General features: G+C 40.7%; 1 protein-coding gene across 2 annotated transcripts in view; it reads left to right on the top strand.

Annotated features, from left to right (window-relative positions):
* Window positions 1-24,095, top strand: part of LETM1 (leucine zipper and EF-hand containing transmembrane protein 1) — a 62,475-nt gene extending 38,380 nt beyond the window's left edge. The window contains exons 11-14 of one of the 2 annotated variants that reach the window (XM_075930895.2): window positions 6,115-6,249; window positions 7,694-7,884; window positions 12,824-12,980; window positions 19,786-24,095. In XM_075930895.2, coding sequence (XP_075787010.1) covers window positions 6,115-6,249; window positions 7,694-7,884; window positions 12,824-12,980; window positions 19,786-19,935 — 633 coding nt within the window. In that variant the 3' untranslated portion in view covers window positions 19,936-24,095. The remainder of the gene's footprint in view (window positions 1-6,114; window positions 6,250-7,693; window positions 7,885-12,823; window positions 12,981-19,785) is intronic. The other variant, XM_006134732.4, reaches the window with a different exon arrangement.
* Window positions 24,096-26,127: the final 2,032 nt, after the last annotated feature.

Raw genomic sequence — 26,127 nt, 5'->3', positions numbered from 1 at the left:
TTTCAGAGAACTCTCTATAAAGATAACTATTAACAATCCCAAAAAATCTAGAACATAGTTACAATATTTTTAAGCAGTCATTAATCAGGAAATGGCTCTCAACACATACAAATGACTAGTTTATCCTATTTATGTTGATCCGTGGTTGTCAGATTTGCCCTATAGAAAATCTTGTTTGAAAAGGTGATTGTGCTCTGACTTCCAGCATTCTGTCATAATTGAGGAAACTTTTCCATAAGCTTAAGTCAGCTCCCTCTTCCCCCATATATTGGCTCCCATGCCTGCCCCCACCCCCACTCTGCTGCCTCTGTATCTGCCTTCCTCCCTTCCCCTGTGTGTAACCATGTAACTGCTGAAATTTTCATAATTAACATTTGCATTTGCAACATAATTGCATTTTAACATCCCTATTCTCTCTAGTATTCGTTCTCTCCTCCCCCCAATACTTGTTCTGTGGAATTCTTCATGAGTATTTTTTTAGTTTCTGTTAGGTTTATTGAAAACAAACCTCAGAACTTTTATTTGTTAAAATTCAATATGTTGCGAATGGGCCTTAATCTAGGTGATGATGATCTTACACATTACAAAGACAGCCTCCCCACCTTTTGATATTCATAGTGACCCCAGATTAGCCACTTAATTGACTCTTACAGTAAGCAATTTCCTCCTTCCTTGTTAACCCTTTCCCCTTGGCCCCACCTTCTGTTCTATGTAGCTGATTTGTCAGTTTCTCTCTTTTCATTGTATCCCTCTGTTATTTAATGGTCAGGGGTCGACAAATTATGGAAAACCCTACTCGCCAGACAAAAAAGGGACTCGCCACCCTCCCCCCAAAAAAGTGCTTTTTTTATGGCATAAATTCCTAATAAGAATAAGAACAGTAATTACTAATAAGTTATTAATAAATATCACCCAGGTTATTAATAAAAATCTTATAAACCTCTACCTTTTCTCTCTGCTGCCATGTCTCCTCCCCTCGCTCCATCAGCTCCCTTGGTGCCTGCTGCCCCTCAACCCCTCACCCTCTGCTGTCCTGACTCCTGCCCTTCTCACTGCCCTCAGCCTTCCTGAGACCTGCCCCCCTCCGCCAGCCCTTCTCTCCGCCCTGTTCCCACTCCTCCAGTAGCCCCACTCTGATCATGAGAGCTACCCCTCCTCATCCCCTCTCCTAAAACCTCCCTCTACATACCTGCCCTGCCTCTCTTCTCTGGTGCTGGTCCCTCCCCTGCAGGTGTCTGCCCTTCTGCTTCACCCCCAGAATCTCTTGGCACACTTGCACCCTCCTGGTGCCTCCCCCTTCCCTCACTGCCCCTGCCCCCTTTTCTCTTTTTCCCTGATACCCACCCCCTCACCAACCTCTGCCTCCGTTCCCCTGTGTCCTCACAGATGCCTTGCTCCATCCCTGCCTTCCTCATGCCCACCCCTTCTTTCAAGCCTTCTCCTAGCACTTCCTCCTCCCCATCTAGCCCCCAGTGCCTTTACCCTCTCCTTTCCCAGCATCACCCTGTCCCCCCTCCCACTGACACCTCCCCTCCTGCCCTTTTCCTCATTGTCTGCACTTGGCCCCCTGGCATTTGTCTCTCCTGCACCCCTGTCCCTTTCTCCTCCTTCTCCTTCTCCTTCTCCTTCTCCTTCTCCTTCTCCCAAGGGGCCAGCTCTAGGTTTTCTGCTGCCCCAAGCAAAACATTCCCCCCCCCCTTTGTTGTTGTGTTTTACATGTTTGCATTTTACAATGGTTTTTTTGTTTTTCTTTTTTATCCCAGCATTTTAGCCCTATAAATAACAAATAGCATTTTCATTCATTTTTTTCCGTAAAGGCAAAGGCGCTTCATGTGAAGTCCCCCTTTCACTCGCTGCTGGGTCACAGCAGCTTTTTCCCTGGCCTGTCCAGCTCCTCCCTATGGGCAAGCACCCGTCACTCCCGACCCATAGGGGGAGCAGGGTGCAGGGACAGCACAGAGCCAGAGGGGTACAGGGAACAGTGGGGGAGTACAGGGGTGGCGCGGGGAACTGGAGGCAAAGAGCCAGAGGGATGCAGGGATCAGGGGTAGCAGGGTGCGGTGGAGGCACGGAGAATGGGACGCAGGGAACGGGAGGGGCAGAGGGATCGGGGTCTAAGGGCAGTGCAGGGAATGGGCAGCACAGAGCTGAGGGGGCAGGGATCGGGGGAAGCAGGGTGCGGGGTGTAAAGGCAGCATAGAGTGCAAGGGTCGCAGGGAAGAGAGAGCAGAGGGTCCGGGGTGCAGGGGAGGCGTGTGGAACAAGTGGCGTGGAGACAAAGTGGGGCTGGGGCCGTGGCAGGACTGGAGCCGCACACCGCAGCCAGCTCCCAGGGACACACAGGCAGAGCCAAGCTGCCCCGGCCCTTTAGAATCAGTGTCCTGGCGTGCCTCCCTGCCTCCTCGCGCCAGAGCTGCACGCAGGCAGCCTGGTGGGAAGAATTGCCGCACTTCCCCCTTCCCAGCAACGCTGTGCTCCTCTGCAAGCCGGCGGATCGGATGGGGCCGCGCCGCCCATAGTGCGGGCTTCGGCCAGCCCGTCACAACGGCCCACCAGGCCAGTCCGCCCCTGCACTCGCCAGCTGGAAAATCTACTCGCCGCGGGCCCTGTCGAGCCCTGATAACGGTCATACCAATTCACTTTCAGAATATGATCTGAAGAAGTGGGTCCCCACAAAAGCTCATCACCTGTTAGTCTTTAAAGTGCTACATGACTGCTTTTTTTTGTTTTTCCCAGTAGTAGTTTTTTGTGTGAGAGATTTTGTAATTCCATTTAGACTATGTAGCGTAGGGTATCTGCACCATATTGTAGTTGCATTACATTAATCATTCAAACAACTGACATTACTAGTTGCTATTTTCTTTCACGCTGCAAAGTTTGAAATGTGGCAGTGGTACCTAAGATTAAGAACATATTTTACATTTCTAAGGTTAGAAATTGAATTACTTAGCTGATTAACACTCTGTTAAAACTTAGCATATTGCTGTATAAAAGATTTGATTTTAGTGGTGCTTACTCTGGGTTTTCTGCCATTTGTGGGAGTGTTTTCTGGAGTAAAATAATATATATGGGCATTTCCCACCTAGTTACAAACCCCCTTACATATAACTTGTATCTAAACTCTTATTTTTCAAATTATAGTAAAATTCACTGTTGCCCCAGGAGATGGGACTATCAGATTTTTCTAAAAACCCAACATCACTGCTAACTTTAAATGCCTATTTTAAACATCAAATTGCTTGTAGGTAATCATCACTTCCTTAGTAAAATAAAAATATGTAAGGTTGTAATAATAGCAGAGTAACTCCAACAAAGAAATTACATAGAGTAGTCACTTAAAAGGTACTGATTGATTCTCATCTGGAATACTGTGAACAATATTGCCTAGTATACAATAGAATTTCACTGTTATCTTGGGAAGAGTCTAAGAAACTAACATAATATCAGGTGCCAAAATTCTAGATTGTGATATGAAGAAGGGGAAGCAAACATAATTGGGTTTTGTTTCCTTAACAGAGACTTCAAGGTAATCCATCTATTTAAATGGTATCCTTTTTCCCCACATGTAAAGAGTTTAAATGCTATGGGATATCTTTTTAATGGAAGCAAGGAAGAAATTGTACAGAAATGTTTCATGTGGATATCAATAATTATGTGGCAGAAACAAAGCATGTGTCCAAAGTAGACCAAGGTTCATTTTTGGAGTGGAAAAGGATTGTGAAAGGCAGGATGAAAATAATTTGATAACTAAATCTGATGTGGGAACCTGAAAAGAGTTGACACATTTGGTCAGAACTTTCCAGTCGATATTTTTGTGCAATAAAACTTTGTGATTTAGATGAATGAGTAATTTTAGATGCTTTCTGAAACAATTTAGTGGCTTCTTTTAAACTGGCTGCTTTAACCTAATAAAAGACAGCATGAATGGATGAGTTTGTTCTAAATAACTGTTGTTTTGTCTTACCTCTGACTTTTCTTTTTTTATTACATTATACATTTAGGGACTCTATTGAAAATAGAGATTGATGGTAGAGGTTGCACCTCCATTGTCAGGTCCTGAGGGTGCCAGACTGGTCTAGGATGAGGGATTTTGCTCACCCACCCAGACATGGCCTCGTTGCCAGTCTCCCCTCTGGCTTCCGAGGGGTACTGGCCCCACTGTGGCAGCCACGCCGCCACAAGCACAGCCTCACTGTCTCCCAGCCCCACAGCTAGGCTCCTGTCCCCACGGGGCAGCCCCCCTGCTGGGGTCCATTTGTGCCACCAGGCAGCAGCCCCACTTGAACTTCAGTCCCACTTAGGCAGTCCCATTGCCTTCCAGCCTCACCGGGCAGCTCCGTGAGGCAGCCGTGGGGCTGCTGGGCTCTTGGTGTGCCGCCAGGCAGCCTTACTCCCCAGTTCCTTGCACCACTGCCAGGCAGACCCCAGTTGGGCTCCCAGTTCTGTAGGGCAGTCCCACTGCCTCCTAGTCCCACTAGGCAGCTGTGCTGCTCAGCAGCAGTGGGGCTGCCAGGCTCCTGGTTGTGCTTCTGGGTGGTCCCACCACCGGGCAGGCCTGCTGTGCACCCCCCCCCCCCCTTGCAGCATTGCCAACAGGCAGCAGCACTGCTGCTTGGCTCCCAGTTTTGCTGCCACAGTACAGCCCTGCTACTGGGCTCCAGCCCCCTGCTGCAGGGCTGCCAGCCACCAGCCCTTCATTGGGACTCTGATTCTGGAACTTTCGGACTGGAGAGTCCCAGTTAAGCGGGATTCAACCTGTACCTGTAAAGTTAGAGCCTGCCAAAACCTCATTTCTGACATTGTGAGCTGTTCTCTGGTTAGAGAGTGAGAGTGAGAGATCTTGTTGTGACTTATGCAGTAAATGAGATGTAAAATCAGTCACACAAGCATTGAAACTTCAGGACTAGTTTGTTTCTAAAAAGTGTAAATGCACACTGGTATACTTGATTTGTGAAATACTGAGTTTTCAGTATCTGTCTTGTGCAAATGTGACTATACCAAAATAAATAGATATTGTTAATAAAAAAGCATATTTCATTGTCAGAAATGGAATAAATTGTTAAATGGACCAGCAAAAGTGACACTGTTATATTAATGGATGATGGCTTGCTAACTTTTGCAGGAAAAAAAATCTTGATTCTTTTTATCACTGGTCAGCAAACAAATTCACCTAGAAGGGTCAGAGCTGTCATTTAGTTATTGGAAGAGTTCATTATGATTTTTGCTCAGTGTTCATTTATCAGTGAATTGTGAAAAGGAAGATGATGATTTGGAATAATAATTTTCCCATGAAGCAACAGGGTGAAATTTTTTTCATAAGATGGACAGTTAGAGCTAAGTGTTACAAATAATCATCACATTTAACAGTGTCTGCTACTTTTGCGGGCTAAAATACTATGTTACACTATTTTTTTTTCTTATGGATGAATGTAAATATGTTTGTTTATTTCTTTATTTGAATTTTCTGGCTTCAGATAAAGAGATTACTATCCTTTCTTGATTTTGTTTGTTTGTGATGAGCCGCCCCCCCCTTTTTTTAAGTCCTTCTTCCGGTGTTCTCATTTTGGGATAGTTGAAGGTTAGGATTGTTTTACTTTGAGCATTAAGTATTTTAAAAAGACACCAATTTATTAGTCACATAACTGTCTTGAAAGTGTTACCTGCTCATCTTACAAGAATTACCAAAGATTAATATACATTTAAAGAGATTAGAGGAAGAAAAATATTTTTCAATTGATTTGTGCATTGAAGAACTTGTACATTCAGTTTCATTGTTTTTTCTGTCAGTCATTTCCTCTGTGTTCTTTCATACAGCAACAGGGAGGAGAGAAACACTTTTTAAATAACAGGAAAATATGGCTGTGAATATCTCGGAAGTTGCCAGAGGGGCTACGGGAAAAGTATAGTATTCAAAAGTATATGTAATTAACTTTTTAAAAGTTATTTAGAGTTAAGACTGACTATTCTAACACACCTAATATCCATGCACTAATCTTCATATTGGCCTATATGTTATACCTGCTCTGAAACATAAATATACAAACTCAGTCGTCTTTATTTTCTGGAAGAAATCACAAATATGTCATATGCCCATTTGGATATTTTACTTTTCAGGGTGAGGAAATTACCAAGGAAGAGATTGACATGCTGAGTGATGCTTGCACCAAACTGAAGGAAAAGAAGAAATTGCTAACAAAAGAAAAAGAGGAGCTTCAGGAGCTAAAAGGAGATGTTCAGGAATATAGTGAGGTAAGAATGGGTTGGTGAAGGACTCTTTCTACAATTGCTCTGTCCATACATATTCTTAGAAAAACTAGTCTTAAACTATTATAATTTATGTTTTGGGTGCTAACCCCAGCTAGAAATTGTTTGTAGAGGCCTACTTCCTCAGTGGTTGTATCACTCCTGACAGAATTATGTGCCCCTTCTACCCACACACACACACACACATCCCCTTCCACACCGCACCCCCACCAAAAAAAAACTATACACAAGATTTTAAAATTCTGCCTATTTTATTTGTCAGAATAGCATACTATCACTCCAGTTTCAATTATTTTAATTATTTTTCAAATTACATGTCACCAAGTATGTCAACAGTACAAACAGTGGCAAAAAAGATTCCCTTAAGAGCACAGAGTTAAATAAACCTCCATAACAACCTAGTTCCAATTGAAATGTGTTGGAGGGGGTTTTGTGAAACCTGCAGAAACCTGCAGTCCTCCAGAGCCCAGCTACTGGACAGCCTAAGGCCCAGACATCAGCACTCTTCTCCCCACAGAGCTCAGCCACAGGGTAGCCCCCCAACCCATATACTTGCATCCTTAGAGCCTGTACTTTTCCCAGCTTCTTTACGGTTTCAGCAGGGGCCGTGTTGTGGCCCTGCTGGCTGCATCTCCCAGGCCCTCTCCCATTTCCAGAAGAATGGGGATCAAAGAGTTGACTGTTACCAGGCCCACAGGCTGAGTGTTCTGCCCACTGGGAGCTGGGCTCTGCAGAGTCCAGTGGACTTTGGTGGCAGCCAGCAATTCTGAAGGAGGTGGAGGGGAAATGGAATTCTGCAAAATTCTGCACTGCACAGTAATACAGAATTTCTCCAGGAGTAATATTGTGTGGTATGCTGTCATGCAGGACTATCAGATCCCTCAGCTTGTCGTAAGTTGTTCAAGTTCAGCTCAAGTCAGTGCAATGACGACACTTTATACCAGCTAGCCTCTGGTCTTTACTCCCATGCTTGATGGGCTGAGTGACCTGTCAGGGGCAGCATAGTATAGGAGGGAAATGTAGTGCCTCTCCTTATTTCTTATTGATTCTCTCTCACATCTATAAAATGGTGTTAACACTAGCTGAAAGAAGTCTTTGTACTATACTGGAAAGATGTATGGTTGAAATCCTAGAATTGATACAAGGTTTTTAATTGGGAGGAGAGGAACCATTGAGAGTTCTTACAACTGTATAAGGGTCATGTAGAAATAACCACAAGGTAAGAATATTTCTGAATTTAATCTTTATTTTTAGTCTCTAAATTTCACTTTTCCCTTGACTGACAACAGCAATAATTGCTTCCACTCCTGCTGCAACCAAACTTTTTTTATTTGCACAGGTCTCCTGCTTTTCTGTGTAAACAATAGTATATTTGTTGTTGCAAATTTATCTCTTCATGAATGCTTTTTTGCTAAAACGTTTCCTTTAGGATTTGCAGGAGATAAAGGAGCTATCTAAAACAGGACAAGAAGATGTGGTAGAAGAGTCTAAGGCGAGCAAGAGGTTGACCAAAAGGGTGAATCGAATGATTGGACAAATTGACAAAATTATTAATGAATTAGAAACAGACCAAAAGGTGGTGGATGGACAGTTGGACAGCGGTGCTAGTCCACCTATTGGGTAAGTGAATGAGGACAATACACTTCCTTACTCATTCTCCCTATCAGCCTGTATGTAGGCGGAAAATGAATTCTTGCCTTAATAGGTTGGTTTGGAAAAAAATAAGTTATTTTGTTTCAAAATGTTAACATACAGTTCAATTCTGAATAGTGACTGTAAAAATAGCATTGTGAGCTTCGCTCTTAGTGTCTCCTCATTGTCTGTCTTGAATCTCTTAATACATAAATATAAAGATGATGAGTTTCTCCCCAAACTCCCAGTTCTGCAAACGAAGTCTGAGCTTTGAGAGTCAGGATGGGTTCTTTAGGACCTTGATTTCTTGTGCTTGACACCAGTAGTAAAGATTTTGCATGCCAAATCATGACCTTAGTTACATGTGTGAAGACCTTATTTAGGCGCTAGGTTTAGGGTAGTTTTGCTGACTGCAACTTAGTAAACAAAATCAGATGCACATAAGATAGTTAGCTGCCTACTTTAATCTGTTTCAGTTTTGTGCGCACTCTTGAGATTAAAAAGCAGTAGAATCAAATTTTGTCCATGAGGTAAACCATTACTACTTGGGAGAAACCAAGGGAATGTGGGAAAAAAAGGCAATATGTTTATATAATCCCTTTTCAGAGAAGACCTATCCTTTATCTTGGCACACTTTCTGATCTCCAAACAAATTCCATAAAGGTTTTATTATGCAGGTATGGTGCAACTATCAAACCTCAGACACTTATGCAGTTCTGATTTCAGTGGGAGTCTCTCTCTCGCCCCTCCCGCTGCCTCTCTCCACCTTCAAAACTCAGGAATACCATTGCTGTCACACATTAATATTGCAGCCAGGCTTCAAAATCACAGGTGGGGCCTGATTCTGCTGCTTGGTATATAAATATAAAATATTTGTGCCCCCAAACAATTCACACTATAAATAGGGATGAGTATTCCTTTTATTAAATTCTAAACTTCATAAAGTCTTCACTCAATTTCTATATTGATATAAACTATTTCAATTTCTGTCATAAGATTGAGACAAACATGATTGATGATCGCTATAGGGAAAACCAGAGGGTGACCAGTCTTCACTAACAAAGATTGGGTTTTTTTTAATCTGGTATTTTTTATTTAATATTTAATAAGGTATTTTTAATCTGGGCTTTCTGTTTAATTGTATACTTCTATAAAACCATTATATGCAAAGTCCTCTAGGAGTGCAGGAAATCAGTGAGTGATCAGTCAAACTTTGTGGTTCTTCCAATATTTCTGACAAAGGTATGTAACTGAACTGTTTTTACTAGATAATCAGTTCCATATTACAAGAGTGCACAAAAGCCCCGTTGTGCTCAGATGTGTTGTAGCCATGTTGCTTAGAATTTTTACCCGTTATGGGCTTGATCTGGCTTCACCTGAAATGGATGGAAGCCACTTCAATGGGAATTAGATCGGGGTCCTGTGTGCAAAGGGTTCTGTTGCATGTCCTTGGGCTATTTGTGTGTCTTTTTTAACCTGATGTTTTGAATAGCTGCTCTTAAGCATTCCCTTTGTTGGCTGGTTTATCAGAAGTGAGTGTTTGCTCCATTAGGGAAGAGGCTTTCTAAACTGGATGTGAGATAATGGAATGATAGCTGTCAATAAAAAAAGGAGAAAATATCAGCTCAGATAGGAAAAAATTTCCATGAGTTGGCATGAATTAAACTGACAGTACTTAATGGTGTTGGCAGGAGGCAAGGCTTATCCTTGTAGGTGTATCAGGTTGAAAAATACAAGATTTTTGATTGATTGTCAGTGGAAGTTAAGTGAATTACTGTCAAATTTTGGAGCACTTTGTATATGCTCTTTGTGTGTGAAAGTGCAAATGGGTTGACCATCATTTGACTATTACAATGGGTAGTTAACATTGTGTATTTGAGTTTTGAAACAAGCTTGGTAACCCAGTACATCTTTAAACTTCCAAATTAGACCCTATCCTCATGTCTTAATTTATGCATGTAAGTGTGTATTTTTCCTTACTGTTGGTTAAGCTTTGGAACAGTCAATCTCCTTTTTTGGGGGGGGGGGGGAAATATCAGCCTAATAATCTGTTTCATCTTAGTTGAATTTCTAAGTTATTACAATGAAATGTTTGGGTTATTTCAGTGTCTTATGCTGAAGGGTATGTCTAGATTGTATTCCTCTGTTGGCAGAAGGATGCAGATTAGGCAGATCGACATTGCAGATGTAGCGGGGATTTAAATATCCCGTGCTTAACTTGCATAAAAGTGGCCGCCATTTTTGCCGACTCAGCACTTTGTCTGCAAAAAGTGGCAGTCTAGAGGGGGATCTGTCGAGAAAGAAAGCCTTTTTCGACAGATCCCTTATGTCTCCTGCAAGGAGGTTTGCAGGATCTGTCGAAAAAAGCTTTCATTCTCAACAGATCCCCTTCTAGACTGCTGCTTTTTGCCAACAAAGTGCTGAATTGGCAAAAATGGCGGCCATTTTTATGCAAGTTAAGCATGGGATATTTAAATTCCCACTTCATTTGTAATGTCGACCTGCCTAATCTGCATCCCTTTGCCGACAGAGGGATGCAGTCTAGACATACCCTTTCTTACCTTAAACCATTAACACAGAGGTGGGCAATAATTTTTGATGGGGGCCCTCTCCAAGAATTTGGTAAGCGGTTGAAGGCCACTCTCTTCCATTATATTAATGGAGAAGGTGCAGGGGTCTTGGAGAGAGGTTGTGTGCAAAAGGGAACTTGGGGTAAGAGAATGGAGTACGGAATCTGGGAGGGGGTTTGGGCGAACTAGGGAGTCATGACCTGGGGCAATGGAGTGGCATAAGAGGGGATGCAAGGCCTGGGAGGGGGTTGTGACCTGGGGCAGGAGTGCAGGACGGGGTGCAGGAATTTCGGCTCTGACCAGGAATAGTGGGTTGGGGTACAAGGTCTGAAAGGGGGTTATAACCTGAGGAGAGGTGTAGGAGGGGATGCAGTGTCTGGGAAGGCCTATGGGGGCTGGAGCAGGGGTGCAGAAGATTTGGTTACATGAGATGCAGGACAGAGGGTTGGGAGGGGAGGGACTAGGGTGCCAGAGAGGGGCTCTGGCTCAGAGACCTTACCTATTTCCTTAATGAGGGACCCTGCCTTCCAGCCCTGTACGTGCTCAGGGGAGCTGCAGGAGCCATGTTTATTGCTCTGAACTAAATGTTGTGAGCCTGGGGGAGGAGGGAAAGGTCACATGCAACCAGGCAGCTGGTATTGGTGGAAACTGGCCAATGGGAGCTACTGGGGGTGGAGTCAGCATGAGATGCCTTTCTCCTCCTCCCTCTAGGCTCTCAGAATTCAGAAACACACGAATCTAATGTATAAAGGAGAATGTTTGTATGTTTGTGCTCTAATAACTTGGACACTATAAGACCTACCACAACCAGACTTTCCACAGGATAACCTTTCCTCCAGGAGAAGGTTTTAAGGTACTTTTGGACCTGATCGGGCCCAATCTCAACCTGTAAAAATGAAAAATAACCTGCCCCGCTATTCTGCAGGGGCAGCCCTGCCCACCCTAGGACTCGCCCCACCCCCACGTGCACAACAGCTCTGGCATCTGCCCTGCCCCCTGTAGCTACAGTTACCAGATAGTCTTAAAAAAAACCCCAAAAAACAGCCACACTTGATGGGGGAGAGAGGGTGGGAAAGCAACTGGCTGGGAGGGGAATGGGAGGGCTTGGAAGCAGGGCTGGTTGAAGGGCAGCGGGGCTGGCCGGGGGAGATCAGGTGGAGGAGAACCGGCCGGCAGGAAGCAGGGCTGGCAGTGGGAGAAGGGGAAACCAATCGGCCGGCGTGGAGCAACGCCGGTCCACTCCAGCTAGTATGATTCTATGTGGCCCTGCATCTAGCTTTCATGAGTGCTGAGCAGGGTGTGCAGGCAGGGAGCTGGCTGAAGCTCTCATGGCCGGATCCAGCCCATAGATCATCTTTTGCCCAGTTCTGGAGTAGAGGCTGGACCCAACCAGCTTCTCCATTTATGGCAGGCAGGCAGAGTGTCCCTTTCCCCATTCCCCAGCCAATCCACTGAGCTTCCTGCCTGCACAGGGCTCAGAAAAGGGCTGCGCGCCTACGTGGGCACATAGCTTACAGTGAACATCATGGTCACTGCATCAGCAGAAGTCCAGGAATTTGTAATGGTAGTTCAAAGAAATGTCTTTCTTCCCACTTGTGAAACATCAGTCTGTGGCCAAAAACGTGACGTTAGGCAAATATGGAGCTCTTACCTTAAAGGAATGTTAGTTTTATCAACTTCTACATCTGTGTAACTTGGGTTGGAAGGTGTAAACCACTTCATGAGGGCAAGCAGAGGCTTTAGCCTACAAAAGGCAAAGGTGAAAGCACCATGTTGCCTCCTGGCAGACTTCAGAATTAATGAAGCAGTTTCTGAAATTTTTCTAGGAGTAACCTGGAGCTCAGTCCTTATGTTTTGTAGAAGGATTTGTTTCTTTGATGTTTGAGGAAATTAAGTGCATTTTAACACTTACAAGAAAATATTCCTTAACTCTTGCCTCCCTAGGATTTGTTCAGATGGGTTCTCTTGCCTGCTTTCCTCTCTCTTTTCTGTAGACCAGTCTCTATTTTCTCTTAAGTCCAGCAGGATGACTGAGGCAGGGTAATAATGCACCCAGAGTGAATAGGACAAAGTTTTTTAGGTGCTAAGGAGCACAGAAGCTTTACCGAATGTATTTCTGTTGTCATTGGCTTTTGTACTTGTGCAACTCAGCATCTGGAAACCACGAGTGAGTATGACTGGAGGATGAAGACCTACTTAAAGAACTCTAGTAACTGATAGAGAAATCATTGTTCCCTTTTTATTTTTAGTTTTTGATTAACATAAACCTTTTGTTCATATAAAATACCAATACATGTGCTTTACTATCCTTTTCTCTTCCTCCTTACTTCTTTGTAGTAACTGTTTGCTGTATACAGATTGTGTTTCCCCTTTAGGGAAAATCTCATCAGTATCAACGAGCTTATTAGTGCGATGAAACAAATCCAGAAGTTTCCAGAGACCAAACTGAACAGAATTGCTGAGGCATTAGATGAAAACAAAGATGGCAAGATTGATATAGACGATGTTACCAAGGTGAGTCTCCAGAAGAGTTTAATAAAACAAAACTAGTATTACACTGTTAAAAAACTGCTGAGTTTGGCTACTCTTTACAGCAGGGCTACTTAACTTTTGAAGCCCCGGGAGCCACAATAATACCCACAGCAGATGCCGAGGGCCGCAACTTAAGTGTGGCTGTGTGTGTGTGTGTGTGTGTGTGTGTGTGCAAATATATGCAAATAGTGTCTTTCATACTGACAGGCAGGAATACAAAGATTACGGCAAGACTATACAAGACGCAGGCCCCATTTCAGTCAGTTCTGCTGATATTAATTAAAGTCAATATTTACCCAACTTCTACGCATATGACAGCACTTGTGGGGAATTTCTGCCACCTCTTACCGCCAGCTGGCAGCTCCTGCTCATGCGCAGGTGCAGCTTTTATTAGTGCCGCGCTGCTCTGCTTCTAGGGAGTCTCTGCCACTTCTTGCCGCCGCCCCTCCCCCCCCCCCGCCCGCTGGCCAGCAGCTCTTCCTTACGCACAGGTGTGGCTCTGCTTCTGGGGGGGACTCTGCTGCCTCTTGCCACACCTCCACCCCCCGATCAGCCGGTAGCAATCAGTCAGGCAGCATGGGAAGTGGCTCAAGGCACCATGGTTGCAGGGAAAAGGCCCACGGGCTGCATGTTGAGTAGCTCTGCTTTACAGTTTGCACTTAATTTCATGCTATTTCCTTTGCCCAAGTCTTTATTTTAATACTGCTGTGATATAAAATACCTGAATCATAGATTACTCTTTTGTGGTTGTGTGTTTCATACATACTGCAGTAGATATCCGTTAATCCGGCACCTTTGGGACCTAGGTGGTGCCAGATTATCGGATATGCTGGAGTATCAGGAGGTACATCTTACTCCCAACCCAAGCCCCCTTCCCTCCCCCCTAAACCTTATGCTTGGGCCTAGAGCTGCCGGTACAGCCACGTGTCTCCTGGGGCACGTGTGCTGAGCAGCCGGCTTTTCAGTGAGCTGGCTGGCCGGGACGCCATGCGTAATCCAATCCCCCTCCCTTCCCCTGCCCCAGAGCCAAACACCTCCCCTCCCTGCTGTAACCCAATTCCCCTCCCCTTCTCCGGAGTCAAATGCCTCTCCTCCCAGCTGTAACCCGATCCCACTCTCCCCTCTCCCCCCCCAACCTTGTGCTCCTGTCCTGGTACAGCCGCACGTCTCCCTCCAGGCGCTGGAGCACATGTGCTGAGCGGCCAGCTTTTCAATGGGCTGGCTGGGACGCTGTGAATATCCCAATCCCCCTCCCCTTCCCCAGAGCCAAACACCTCCCCTCCTTGCTGTAACCCACGGCTGTAACCCACGTGAGAGCGGCTGACCTGAGTGGTTCCGGGTTCCATCCCGGTTCCGTCAGGAGCTCTTGCCATTTTGATGCCAGACTATCAGGAGTGCCGGACAATTTGGTGCCGGACTATTGGAGTTTTACTGTACCTACTGCAAAATTAATGGAGACTTTTTGCCATTAGTTTGGGGGAATCAGGACTCCTCCCCATATCCAATATTTGTCTCTTCATCCATAAACCAAAAGCTTCTCTTTCTCAGTGGAAGAGGTTTCTTAGTGTAAACCTGTTACCTTCATTTGTAGAGGAGGGTATCCTCTGGGATGCTTTTTGGTGGCACTCCCCAAAAGACCTACTAGTTAGCTGGCTGGAAAGCTTATTTTTTAATTAAAGCTTTATACTAGATATTTATAAATTAACTCCTTTTATGCACAATGCTTTAGAATATGAAAATATTAACTGTCGTGGGGACAGAAAGGGAGGAAGCAATTGTTCCCTTCTCTTTAGAAAAGTGCTGTGAGATTTTTAATGATTACCAACAGTTAAGACTGGTATTTTAGCCAAAATCATTTCCTAATGTGTCCAGAATACTAAACTATATGGACATGTGGGAGAGATGCTTCCATGTTCTCTGAATTTCTAAGTCTAGAGCACACCAGGCCATCGGTTGTCCTTAAAAAAGCAGCTATTTCTCTGAAGCTTCCTTGCTGTGAAACTACAGAACCTCTTCTGTTTTGAAGCTCTGTGAAGTTCTGTAGCAACAGAATTTCAGGGATCCTGATAATCTGAACCCCCAAGTTTCTTTTAAATGCATATAATAGAATCATAGAACACTAGAATTTGAAGGAACCGCAAGAGATTAGGTCCCATCCCCTGCACTCACAGCAGGACCAAGCACCATCTAGCTTCATCCCTGACACGTGTTTATCTAACATGCTCTTAAATAGCTCCAATGATGGCGATTCCACCACATCCCTAGCCAATTTATTCCAGGGTTTACCCACCCTGACAATTAGGAAGTTTTTCCTAATGCCCAACCTAAATTTTCCTTGCTGTAACTTAAGCCCATTGCTTCTTACCCTATTATCAAAGGTTAAGGAGAACAATTTTTCTTCCTCCTCCGTGTAACACCTTTTTAGGTATTTGAAAGCTGTTATCATGTCCCTTCTTTGTCTTCACTTTTCCAGATTAAACAAACCCAATTCTTTCAATCTTTCCTCATAGGTCATGTTTCCTAGACATTTTAACTTTTTTTTTATCTTCTCTGGACCTTCTCCAATTTCTCCACATCTTTCCTGGAATGACGTGCCCAGAACTGGACATAGTACTCCAGTTGAGACCTAATCAGTGCAGAGGAGAGTGAATTACTTTTCATGTCTTGCTTACTCACTCCTGTTAATGCATCCCAGAATGCTGTTTGCTTTTTGCAACAGCATCACACTGTTGACTCCTATTTAGCTTGTGGTCCACAGTGACCCCTAGATCCCTTTCTGCAGTACTTCTTCCTGGACAATCACTTCCCATTTTGTATGTGTGGAATGGATTGTTCCTTCCTATGTGGAGTACTTTGCATTTGTCCTTAGGGAACTACATCCTATTTATCTCAGATAATTTCTTTAGTTTTTCCAGAACCATTTTGAATTATAATCCTATCCTCCAAAGCACATGCAGCTTGGTATCATCCTTCCAGCTTGGTATCATCTGGTATCCTTCCAGCTTGGTATCATCTGCAAACTTTAAGCATTCTCTATATTCCATTATCTAAACAGTTGATGAAGATATTAAACATTCTGTTATTCAGTGGTATTCAACAGTCCCCACAACTGATCCCTGCAGAACTCAACTTGTTAAGCCCCTCCAGGATGACTATTCACTGAGAATGGTTATCCAGCTAGTTATGCATCCACCTTTTAGTAGCCTCATCTAGGTTGTATTTCCCTAGTTCATCTACAAGAAGATGATCATGGGAGACTACCAGATGCTTTACTTACTTCTAGGTATATCACATCTATTTCTTCCCCATTATCCACAAGGTTTGATATTCTATCAAAGAAAGCTATCGGCTTGGTTTGACGTGATTTGTTCTTTACAAATCCATGCTGACTGTTACGTATCATGTCAGTTTCCTGATTAGTGCACTTTGGATTATTCTGGGATGCACTGTAAATACTGTCCACTTCTTCCTCTTCTTGGTGTCATGTTACATTTTTCTTTCTTCTCAGAGGTTTTTCTGGCTATCCCGTGCTATTCTCCTCCTTTCTGTTACTTAGTTGTGTGGAAACAGCTCTAGGTTTGCATTGAAGCTCATGTTAAAACTTAGATTAGTTCATTTTGAAAGTTATTTTTCTGCTGTTATGCAAGTGATGACTTATAGTAGCAGTGAATACAATATTACATTCTTTCCTTTTTTCCTCTTTAATGAAAGCCCACTCTGCTATGTACATTGGACAAACATCTCAGACACTCGCCAAAGGATTAATGCCCACAAAACAGATATCAGACAAGATCACAAAGAGAAAACAGTTTCTTGCCACTTTAACCAGAAAGGACACTCTCTAAATGACTTAGCCACCTGCATTCTGCTACAAAGACCTTTTACATCTGCACTTGAAAGGGAATCCTCTGAACTGTCATTCATGTTAAAATTCGACACTTGCCAACAAGGACTTAACAAGACTTTGAACTTTCTCACCCATTACCAAGACAGTTTCCCCAATTATCACCTGTAATACCATTAACTCACAAACATCCCACTCTCCCTACCTTTAATATCAGCAATTCAGACACTTACCTTCCTTCCTCCCCCTTCCCACCCCCCCCCCCCCGCATCCCCCTTCTGTTCTGCAATGTGATTTGTCCTTTTCATATTTGTTCATTTTTTTTTAATTGTATCCTTTGGTATATATGGTTGTGACTACTTTCTTCCACTATTTGATCTGAGGAATTGGGTCTGGCCCACGAAAGCTCATCATCTAATAAACCATCTTGTTAGTCTTTAAAGTGCTACATTGTCCTGCATTTCACTTCTTTTAGTCCTTTAATTAAAAAAAATTCCTTCATAATAGCTCAGCGAAACTATTTAATTGAGCTACATTTACCAAGTCTAAAAGCCAAATCCTTTCCTGATGTAATTCCTTTAACTTCAGAGACTTTGGTGGATATATGAGGAATGCTGTCCTTAAATCTTTGTGGAGTAAAATCACCATTATGGAGTTTTATAGAATTTTATACAGGGATAATAACTTTCTTCTTTTGTTTTTAAAAAGATTGAAAACACTTTTAATTTTTTATTCAATTTGGTTTTTTTGCTCAGCATTTGGATTGCCCCAGCTTTAGGATCATATGTTTATTAACACTGTTTATCTGACACTGCTAATTTTAATATGTTGAATTTTATTAAAAAACTACTTCAGAAACTCTACAGATCCTAAAACTGTTTTTTTTTTCTTTTAAAAAAAATTCAAGTTGGTACAGGTTTGTTAAAATACTATTGTCACATTATATTCCTCATGCTTTTAGATGATAAAAACTTTTAATAATAATTTTATTTTAAAACCCATCATTCTTTTTAACTTTAATGCTCTTTGAATTTACTGAAGAGGAAGATGTTAAGCTTAAACATATAAAATAGTATTTGAGATACCATCATTATTTGAGCCCGTTTGAGACTCTGTATTTTAGCATTTGGTAAATGTAGATTTTATACTCTTTACTCTTGTAGAATACTTGTTTTAAAATGTTGATAAAAGCAAGTCCACATAAAACATAGGTGCCAATTCATTTATCAGATAAAAGCTGAATTTAACTTATGGGCTGGGGTATAAATTTAGGATTATATACGATCTTCAAGGAATGGCAGATTTCCCATTTTTATTTAGAGGTTTGCACTAGGATCAGGAACAGAAAGTAGCCTTTTTGTACTAATGAATATAAAGTATGCTTTACTACTGCATTTTTCCAGGTTCAAACTGGTATAATTCCATTGGTTGACAGCTAATAACACAAATGTAAATCAGGTCCTTAGTTAGCAAATACGACAAAAAGTTCATAAGTACTTTATTGTTGCATTTCACCATCTTTCAATACAGAACAAGTCAGCTTTAGAAGAAAGTAATATTTCTGCCTCTTTTTCTTTTCCTCTCTCTTGCTCTAGTTCTTCTATTTTAATTTGCTTTTCTCCAGCAACTTTCAGATCCTTCAGTTTTAGCCCCTAAACGATCAGCAGTGAAATGTTTAATGTTGATTTTAAAGTGTTCTCATTATTGAAATTTGGGTTAACACTTCTAGGGTTACCAGATGGCTTAAAAAAAAAATACCGGATACACTTGATCTCAGATGGGAGACGCAGGCCGGGAGGAGGTTGGGGGGAACAGGGCTGGCCGGGAAGGGAGACCAGGGGGAGAGAATTAGCTGGTGGGGAGCAGGGCTGGCCGGGAGGAGGTTGGGGGAAGAGCGGGGCTGGCCCAGGCGCATGCAGATCCCGGATGCTTCCCATCCCACGCACAGCCCTGGCAGAGCTCATCCCACCCCGCCCCCATCCTCTCTACTGCTTAGTTGTGTACTGCCTGGCTAGTAGACACGCACATGCAGTGTGCAAGTACATACTGATACTCATAATAAAGCTTACTTAATTATTATGAGTGTCAGTATGCAATAATAAAACTTAAGTATTATGAGTGTCAGAAATTTTCCTAAATTTAATATATGCTAAATATGTACTGATACTCATAATAATGAAACTTACTTAATGAGAAATTACCAGACATTTATATGTCCGGTATTTTTTCATTTTTCCCCCGGACAGAAAGCTCAAATACCAGACTGTCCAGTTCAAAACCGGACACCTGGCAACCCTAAACACTTCAGTAAGATAATGGGTGATGGGTTATTCAAATGTGAATATATTTTTTAAGCTGCCTGCAGTCTAAGGAAGAAATTACTGCATGAGGTTTCCAAACATGAACTGAGTGTAAGGCTTTCTTCACAATCAGGAAGACATACTGATATTTAAAAATACAAAAGTTCAGAATCTGAATGCCATGTGGGCTGTCATAGTTCCATCAAGCAGACTATAGATGTCTGACGCCATGATTCAGTGTCACAGTCACTCTAGGTATATGTGGGTGTAAACCTGCTTAGTGAGGGCAATCTGCTGTAGCTTAAACAACTTGAGGAACATGCCCTTGTTAATTTGGCCCTTAATTTTTGCATACACATTCATAGCAAAATGGACTTGACAAGGACAGTTAATTAGGAACTAAGCTTAGATCTCCAGACACTTTACATGAGTCATTAAAAATCCATTGGATTTTAATAATTTTTAAAAATATTGCAAAACTGTATTATGGTATATGATCTGACGCAACAAGTGAAAGAACTTTATTTTGCTTAGGCACATGAAAGAACTTGTGCTCTTTCTTAGCTAAATTTAGGATGTCAGAATGCTTCCACCTGTGTGAAAATTAATGTTTTTGTGCATTTCCTTTTTGATATTTATATAGGTGGTAGAATTAATTGACAAAGAAGACATAGATATCTCAACAAGTCAGGTTGCTGAGATTATGGCACTGCTTCAAAAAGAAGAGAAACTGGATGAAAAAGAGAAGGCAAAAGAAAAGGTTGAGAAAGAAGCTGTGGAAGTAAAGAATTAAACTACAGAATCTGAAGTAAAGTCCAATTTAACCAATATATCTTACCTTCTGATGTACTAAAGCCTGTTTATGTATTAGTTGAGTTTCTGTGGTGATGAAAAATGTTATTGCTTTGAGGTGATTCTAATGGCAAATCAAAGATATGTTTTCAGAAATATGGAATCAAATAATTTATCAAGTAAGTGATTTTGCCGTCATTCATGAAGCTGGAAAATAATATGATTCTTTAAGAGCATGTTCTTTGCTGTAGAATCATGCATTTTGCAGTCATCACTGGTGTAATGAATCACTAAACTTGCTAGTTTCAAAACATTATTATAAATAGAGTATCTATCATGGAATAATATTTGTAAATGTCCTTTATTTCTTTGCATCATGTAAACAAAGTGCAACATTGTTCTTCTGCTTCCTCTTTGAGCTTTTTGCATAGTTGAATACAAAGTTTTCCTGTCATTAAAATATTTCATTTTCCCTTGACATGCTGCTGATGGGGCTGTGGCATCAATTAGATTAGATTATGAATTTTCTTAAATTTCATATATGCTAAATTATTGTATGCCAGATTCTGCATTAGCGAAACTCTGATTTCTTCTATTAAATCAACATTTTTATGTCATTTTAGGGAAGGGGAAATTCAGTAGAACTGGAACCTTCCACAAAGACTGATTTTTTTTTTTTTTTTTTTTTTTTTATGGGTGCATTATTATGACTAAAGTGTGGGTGATTACTTCTAAGGCAGTTCTCATAATTCCATATGAATTATCAAAGCATAGGGGAAACAGGAACCTTTAACATACTTTCAAAATATGTTCTGACACATATAAATGAGTATGCATATTTAAATTGTTAAAGTAATTAGAAGGGAAAACACCAATGATGCTATTTTACATTTTTTTTTAAATTGCATTTAAGAAAAATTGGTGGTTCTTATCTATCTGAACCTGTATACAAAATATCAGGTGTTTTACCTTTTGATTTTTCATCTCAGGTATGAAATCATTAACCACTTGATAGTCAGGAAACAACATGTAAATACGTTCATCTCATGGCCTTGCTAACGGCAGTGTTACCAAATGTGGTATAAACAGTGTTTTGAGTACATGATTGGCTTTCTGGTTAATTGGTTCTTTTATTCAGTTTCTTCTCTAATTACATAGTAAATTAAATATTAGCAAATAATGTATCTAGATTTATTATGCCATGTCTTTTTTAATGAAAATGTAAAGCTCAAATATTGAAGAATTTAGTATATTAACTTATTTTCTGAGCAGTCTGAATTTTCCCTTCTTAAATTTCAGATTTAATTTGCCAAGGAATATTAATATTATGACTTTCACCCAAGTTCTTTTCATTTTGTATCCAGTGGTTTATAGTCCCAAATTTGTATAATTATCAGATTAATTGGATGTTAAACCTGCTGCTGTAGAATGCTGTACAGGGAGAAGAAAGTCTATATGTCTTTGCTATAGTAAAAATTCCATACGGTCTCACAAGTTTTGACTCCCAAATACATTTCAGTGTAATTGTTTGTTTTATGTGTTAAATCTGAATTAAAACGACTAAAATGTTTATAGACACCTGGGACCTATATGGCTACAGCTACATTGCAAACTAAAATGTTTATATAGAAACGCCTTCAAGTTAGTGGAACAAAATATAATTTGGGCATTTTTATGGCTTGCATGGTGGACCAGTGTATTTAATAAATTGCTTCTTGCACAATTTGCTATGTCGATGTACAGTTTAATTTTAGAAGCAAGTTACAAATGTATTTCACAGCTGCAGAACATTATTCAGTTTATAAACTATACAGTTTGTAAAGAAAGCTGCTTACAATGGGTAATGTAACTAATCCTCCTGAGAAGTACTATAATTGCTTCCTACTGAGTAAGCCAGACATTTTGAAATTACAAAGTAATATGATCTTTGCTATTCTTTTACTGTATTTTTAAGTGGATAGGCATATCTGCTTTCTTGTAAGGTATAGATTCTGGCATGAAGTCTATTTCAAGGTGTATGTGTTTATAACTTGACTATGATGATTAAGTCTAAAACCTGTCCAGTATTCCATACTGTGGGTGGCACTTATCAAGGCATTGAGACACTTTGTCTTTGGTAAGTTTGGTTTTGCCTTTACTTATATGAAGTATTAGGTGAAGTGAATGAGAGAAGAGAACTGAAGTATATAATGAAATATTTATAAACATACTTATTAAATTCATTCTGATAAATTTATGGCGAAAAATGTTTGCCCTTGGACTCACCTGAAAAACGATATATTGAGATCCTCGAATCAGTTAATTTAAAGCACTGCTTTCAATAACCAGTGTCAGTTTCCCCTGTTGTCTAAAAAGTTTTAAATACATCATGTATATATCAGCAATAGCAAAATGCATTAACTTATTTTGAAAAATATTGCAAATCCAAACTATGTGGACTAGAATTCTTTATGGTAGGCATTATCTGTCATTTTACATAGAGAGTGGGCAAACCCATGATGAGCTGGGCTTATTGCATGTTCTCCAGGTCTCAAAAATATTTGGCAGGCTTTAGTGAATCACCAAGGATCCCAAATCCAGAAACCTTCCTTGAGTTATTTTATGGACGTCTTTAAGATTACACAGGTGAATGGGATGAGGATTTGGCAGGATTTGGCTTCAAATCAAGAGTTTTACTGACTTTTATCTAGGCCAAAAGAATAAGCAGGTCTAATATATTGTTTAAATTTATTGAAAAGTTGTATGATATTTGAATGATCTTATGAGTTTCACAAGCGGAGCGTTCACTCACAAGTGGGTGAGCAGTAAGATCATTGTTGTCACTGTTTCAAGTTTGGTTAAAGATCTGAATTGATAAACAATTCAGGAAAAAAAATTACATATGAATCATTATTACTTATGACTTATCCAAAAAATCCAGTTGGATAACAGAGTTACTGAAATAGAGCACATAGAGGCCTTTACCTTTTGCCTATGACGTAAAATTAGATACATGTGTAACTTAATCATATTTCATTAAGTAAACAGTTCTTTTCTATTTTTTTTCAAATGCCCACTTTCACTCAGTTGTTCATCATTAATCACATGCTGTTGTGCTATGTAAGTAAATCTGTGTGATGGCTGTCTATGTAAGTAAATCTGTGTGATAGCCAGAAAGTTAATTTTATAGAGCATTATAAATATTTTTAAAAGATACTGACATTAACTGTTTATCTGTTTTGAGTGCCACATCCAATTTTTAGTGAAGGTAAATTTTAGAGAGGTTTTCCAATGAGTTCAGTAAGAGTTAAGAGTTGGATCAGGCCTGGAAAAGGCAGGGATTTTTTTAACTCATTTGTTTTTGATGTGTACATTACACGCTACCAAAAATCATTAAAGAAATTTGTGAAGCTCCATAAACTAGAACTAATATCCTAAAAGAGCATTTGAAGCAAGATCTTAAATTGCTAACAGGATACATGAATAACCTTCAATAACAGCAGTAATCAGAAGGCTTTTTGTTTCTCAAGGCCTGAGTGTTGGGTATTCATTGTTTTTCTTGTCACAACAGATGACCTCGCTAATGCCAAAAGTGTGCAGGGAGCTGCATTCATGTAGGAGAAACACAGAAACCTAAACTTGGGTCTTGAAATAAAAATGCTTTTCAAATATCTTTGCTGGGGCCTCTGATCCTGCAAAGAGAAATGTGTGGACAGACCTATGCCTCTGTACAGATCTTCAGTGATTTTACTTGGGCTGCATGCAGGCATGGATCTCTTTGCCTTAAATGGTAGACTGTGTAGAAGGGACTGGCTCTTCTGATTTGTGCAGTTAGAATACTTCATGTAATTTAAATATAAACATGTGCTGGTAGTGACTTAAGCTTTTAGATACTTTAGTATGTATTTTAAAAACATTTGTTTATTTTGAACTTGAGATTTACTTCAAATTATTTGGTATATTTGAAAGAAATTCCATATTCTACTTTTTGAGATTTGTTGCTGCTGTTTAAGGAGTTCAGTCCATGTTATAACACTATACAAAAAGTCACTTGCTATCTTTGCTCTGAGCATGCTGGTCCTAAATTTGCCACAATACAATATAAAGATTTTTTGGGGGAAGTGTATTAAAATGTGTGTAATGTCTTCAGTTTTAATAAACTTATAATATTTTTACACCAGAGATGTTGCTTCTTTTTATTATATTCCTTAACTCATCTAAACACCAATAGTTATCACGCACAGGCCTATAGATGGAAGATCCCTGATTACAACTATAGGATGAAAGCAGGCAGATAAAAGTACTAAGGTGTAAATTTAAAATATTGGTTCTCCTAGCACTTGCTTACGCCATTACATATTCGGTATATACGTATCTCGTGTGCCTTTGCCAAAGATTTTTCCCCAAGTGGTATCCATAAGGCTGACTGTATCACCCCCTGAAAACCCACGCTTCTGTACTAGTTTAAGGGGCTGATTCTGGCACCTCTCCAGTTCCCTCTTGCATCCTATGATCATTGCTGAAGTGAGAGAGAAGATTTTTTTTCAACAAGACCGTTACCAGTTTTTGTATTGTATTGTTGTAAATACCTATAGTCAGTCCCATTAAGAGACATTGTTCCCATTGTTCATCTCTCTCAACAACCTTTGAGCCCACCAGGAGTTCCAAGACTACAGACCCAATTTTTGATGTTCTGGAGTCTGGGGCTCTTGCCAAGGTGGTGCCTAAACCCTAGGAGGTACTTAAAGAATGGGGCGGGTTAAGGATTGACTTTTACATTTCCTGACATAGTTCTTCAATCAAATTCTCAGTTACAGCTTTGGTGTTTGTCATTAACATTTCATTTAATTTTAGTTTTGTTTGTGGAGAGCAATGTTCCCTGTAAGTTGAGTGCTTGGGTGGCCACCCTTAAGAGAATCAAATGCCACCCCGCTGATTAGAACAACCACAGCCAGCACCATCTGTTTCTACCGCTTGTGCCCATCTTCACATGCTTTGGTGCACATAACATTTATTCCACACATATATGGAAACAATTAGAGGGAACATTGGTGGCAGAGTTGTTGTATAAGATTTGCAGAAAAAAACATTAATTTGTTCAGAAGCAAGCTTTAATTATAACAATGGTAGGTGTTTTTAGTACCCCCAAAATATATTGAACTCTGGAGCCATCTTTGTCTTTACTTATAGCTATGTACTCATCTGTAGAAAATACAGCTTAAATAAGATAGTACTTTGTATTTAAAACAAGTCTAGTTTATAGATATAAGAGAATGTAAAATGTTTTCTGGACATTCTTTGATGTAAGGAAAAACACAAGAATGTAATTGGCCTAATTGTGTATGTGCACTGTGAGATTTCTTGTGTATATAATTTGAAGGTAATGGTGGTTCTGAAATCTCCTTTTTGTTTTTTATTGCAAGGGATTTTGTATTTGGTGTGTTAGTATACAGTAGTGAAACAAATTGACTCTACTAGTCAAAAGTAACTGGAGAGATTCCACCTGCAGTTTTACTTCAGGAAATAAGTTCCTTCCTTCTTTCATATAGTCACAGTGAGACTAGGGAAAACCCATAAAGGGATGTATAAAGAACCTTGACTAATGATTATGGAGTTCACCTAGACCCAAGTGCTGAAAACCCTCAAGGAGCCAGAAGGCATTGACTGGAAAGGATTTAATGGTCCCTAAACGATCTCAGATGATGTCTCAAGTCTAATCCTTCTGGGCATGGCATGATACTGAGAAACAATGACCTTTTACATCTCTTATTACTTAGTCAAATATATTTGGAGGAGGTAATTGAAAAGGTGGTGGTGGTTTTCTTACCTCTAGAATATTTCATCTGATTAAATTATATTAGCTGCCTACATAGGTATAGAAAGCTAATTAACTGGATAGCAGCACAGCATGGAGGGGTAGGTTTTCACTTGCTATTGAAACGAATAACCGTACATTCCACTTTTGTACCCCTCCATGACTTTTGAAAATAGTGATGAAGATATCCCAGAAAAGAACTGTGTTCAGCTGTAAAATGCTTCTGTACGTCACTGTACCTGTGAGGAATGGTGCAGGTTGGTGCCTGAAATATGTCATTCCTCACCTTGCTCCAATTGATGTGATTCTGTCTGTCTAAAGTTATGGAAGGGAGTCAGCATTCGTAGCTTATACTAGAACTGAGGAGCTGCTGGTTTCCAGTTGTATGCTTAGATCATT

Source organism: Pelodiscus sinensis, chromosome 4 (assembly GCF_052426305.1).
Source record: "Pelodiscus sinensis isolate ZL-2025 chromosome 4, ASM5242630v1, whole genome shotgun sequence".
In the NCBI taxonomy this organism is placed as follows: domain Eukaryota; kingdom Metazoa; phylum Chordata; order Testudines; family Trionychidae; genus Pelodiscus; species Pelodiscus sinensis.
Note: the sequence above shows the minus strand (reverse complement) of the source record. Positions and strands in the feature narration are given on the sequence as shown.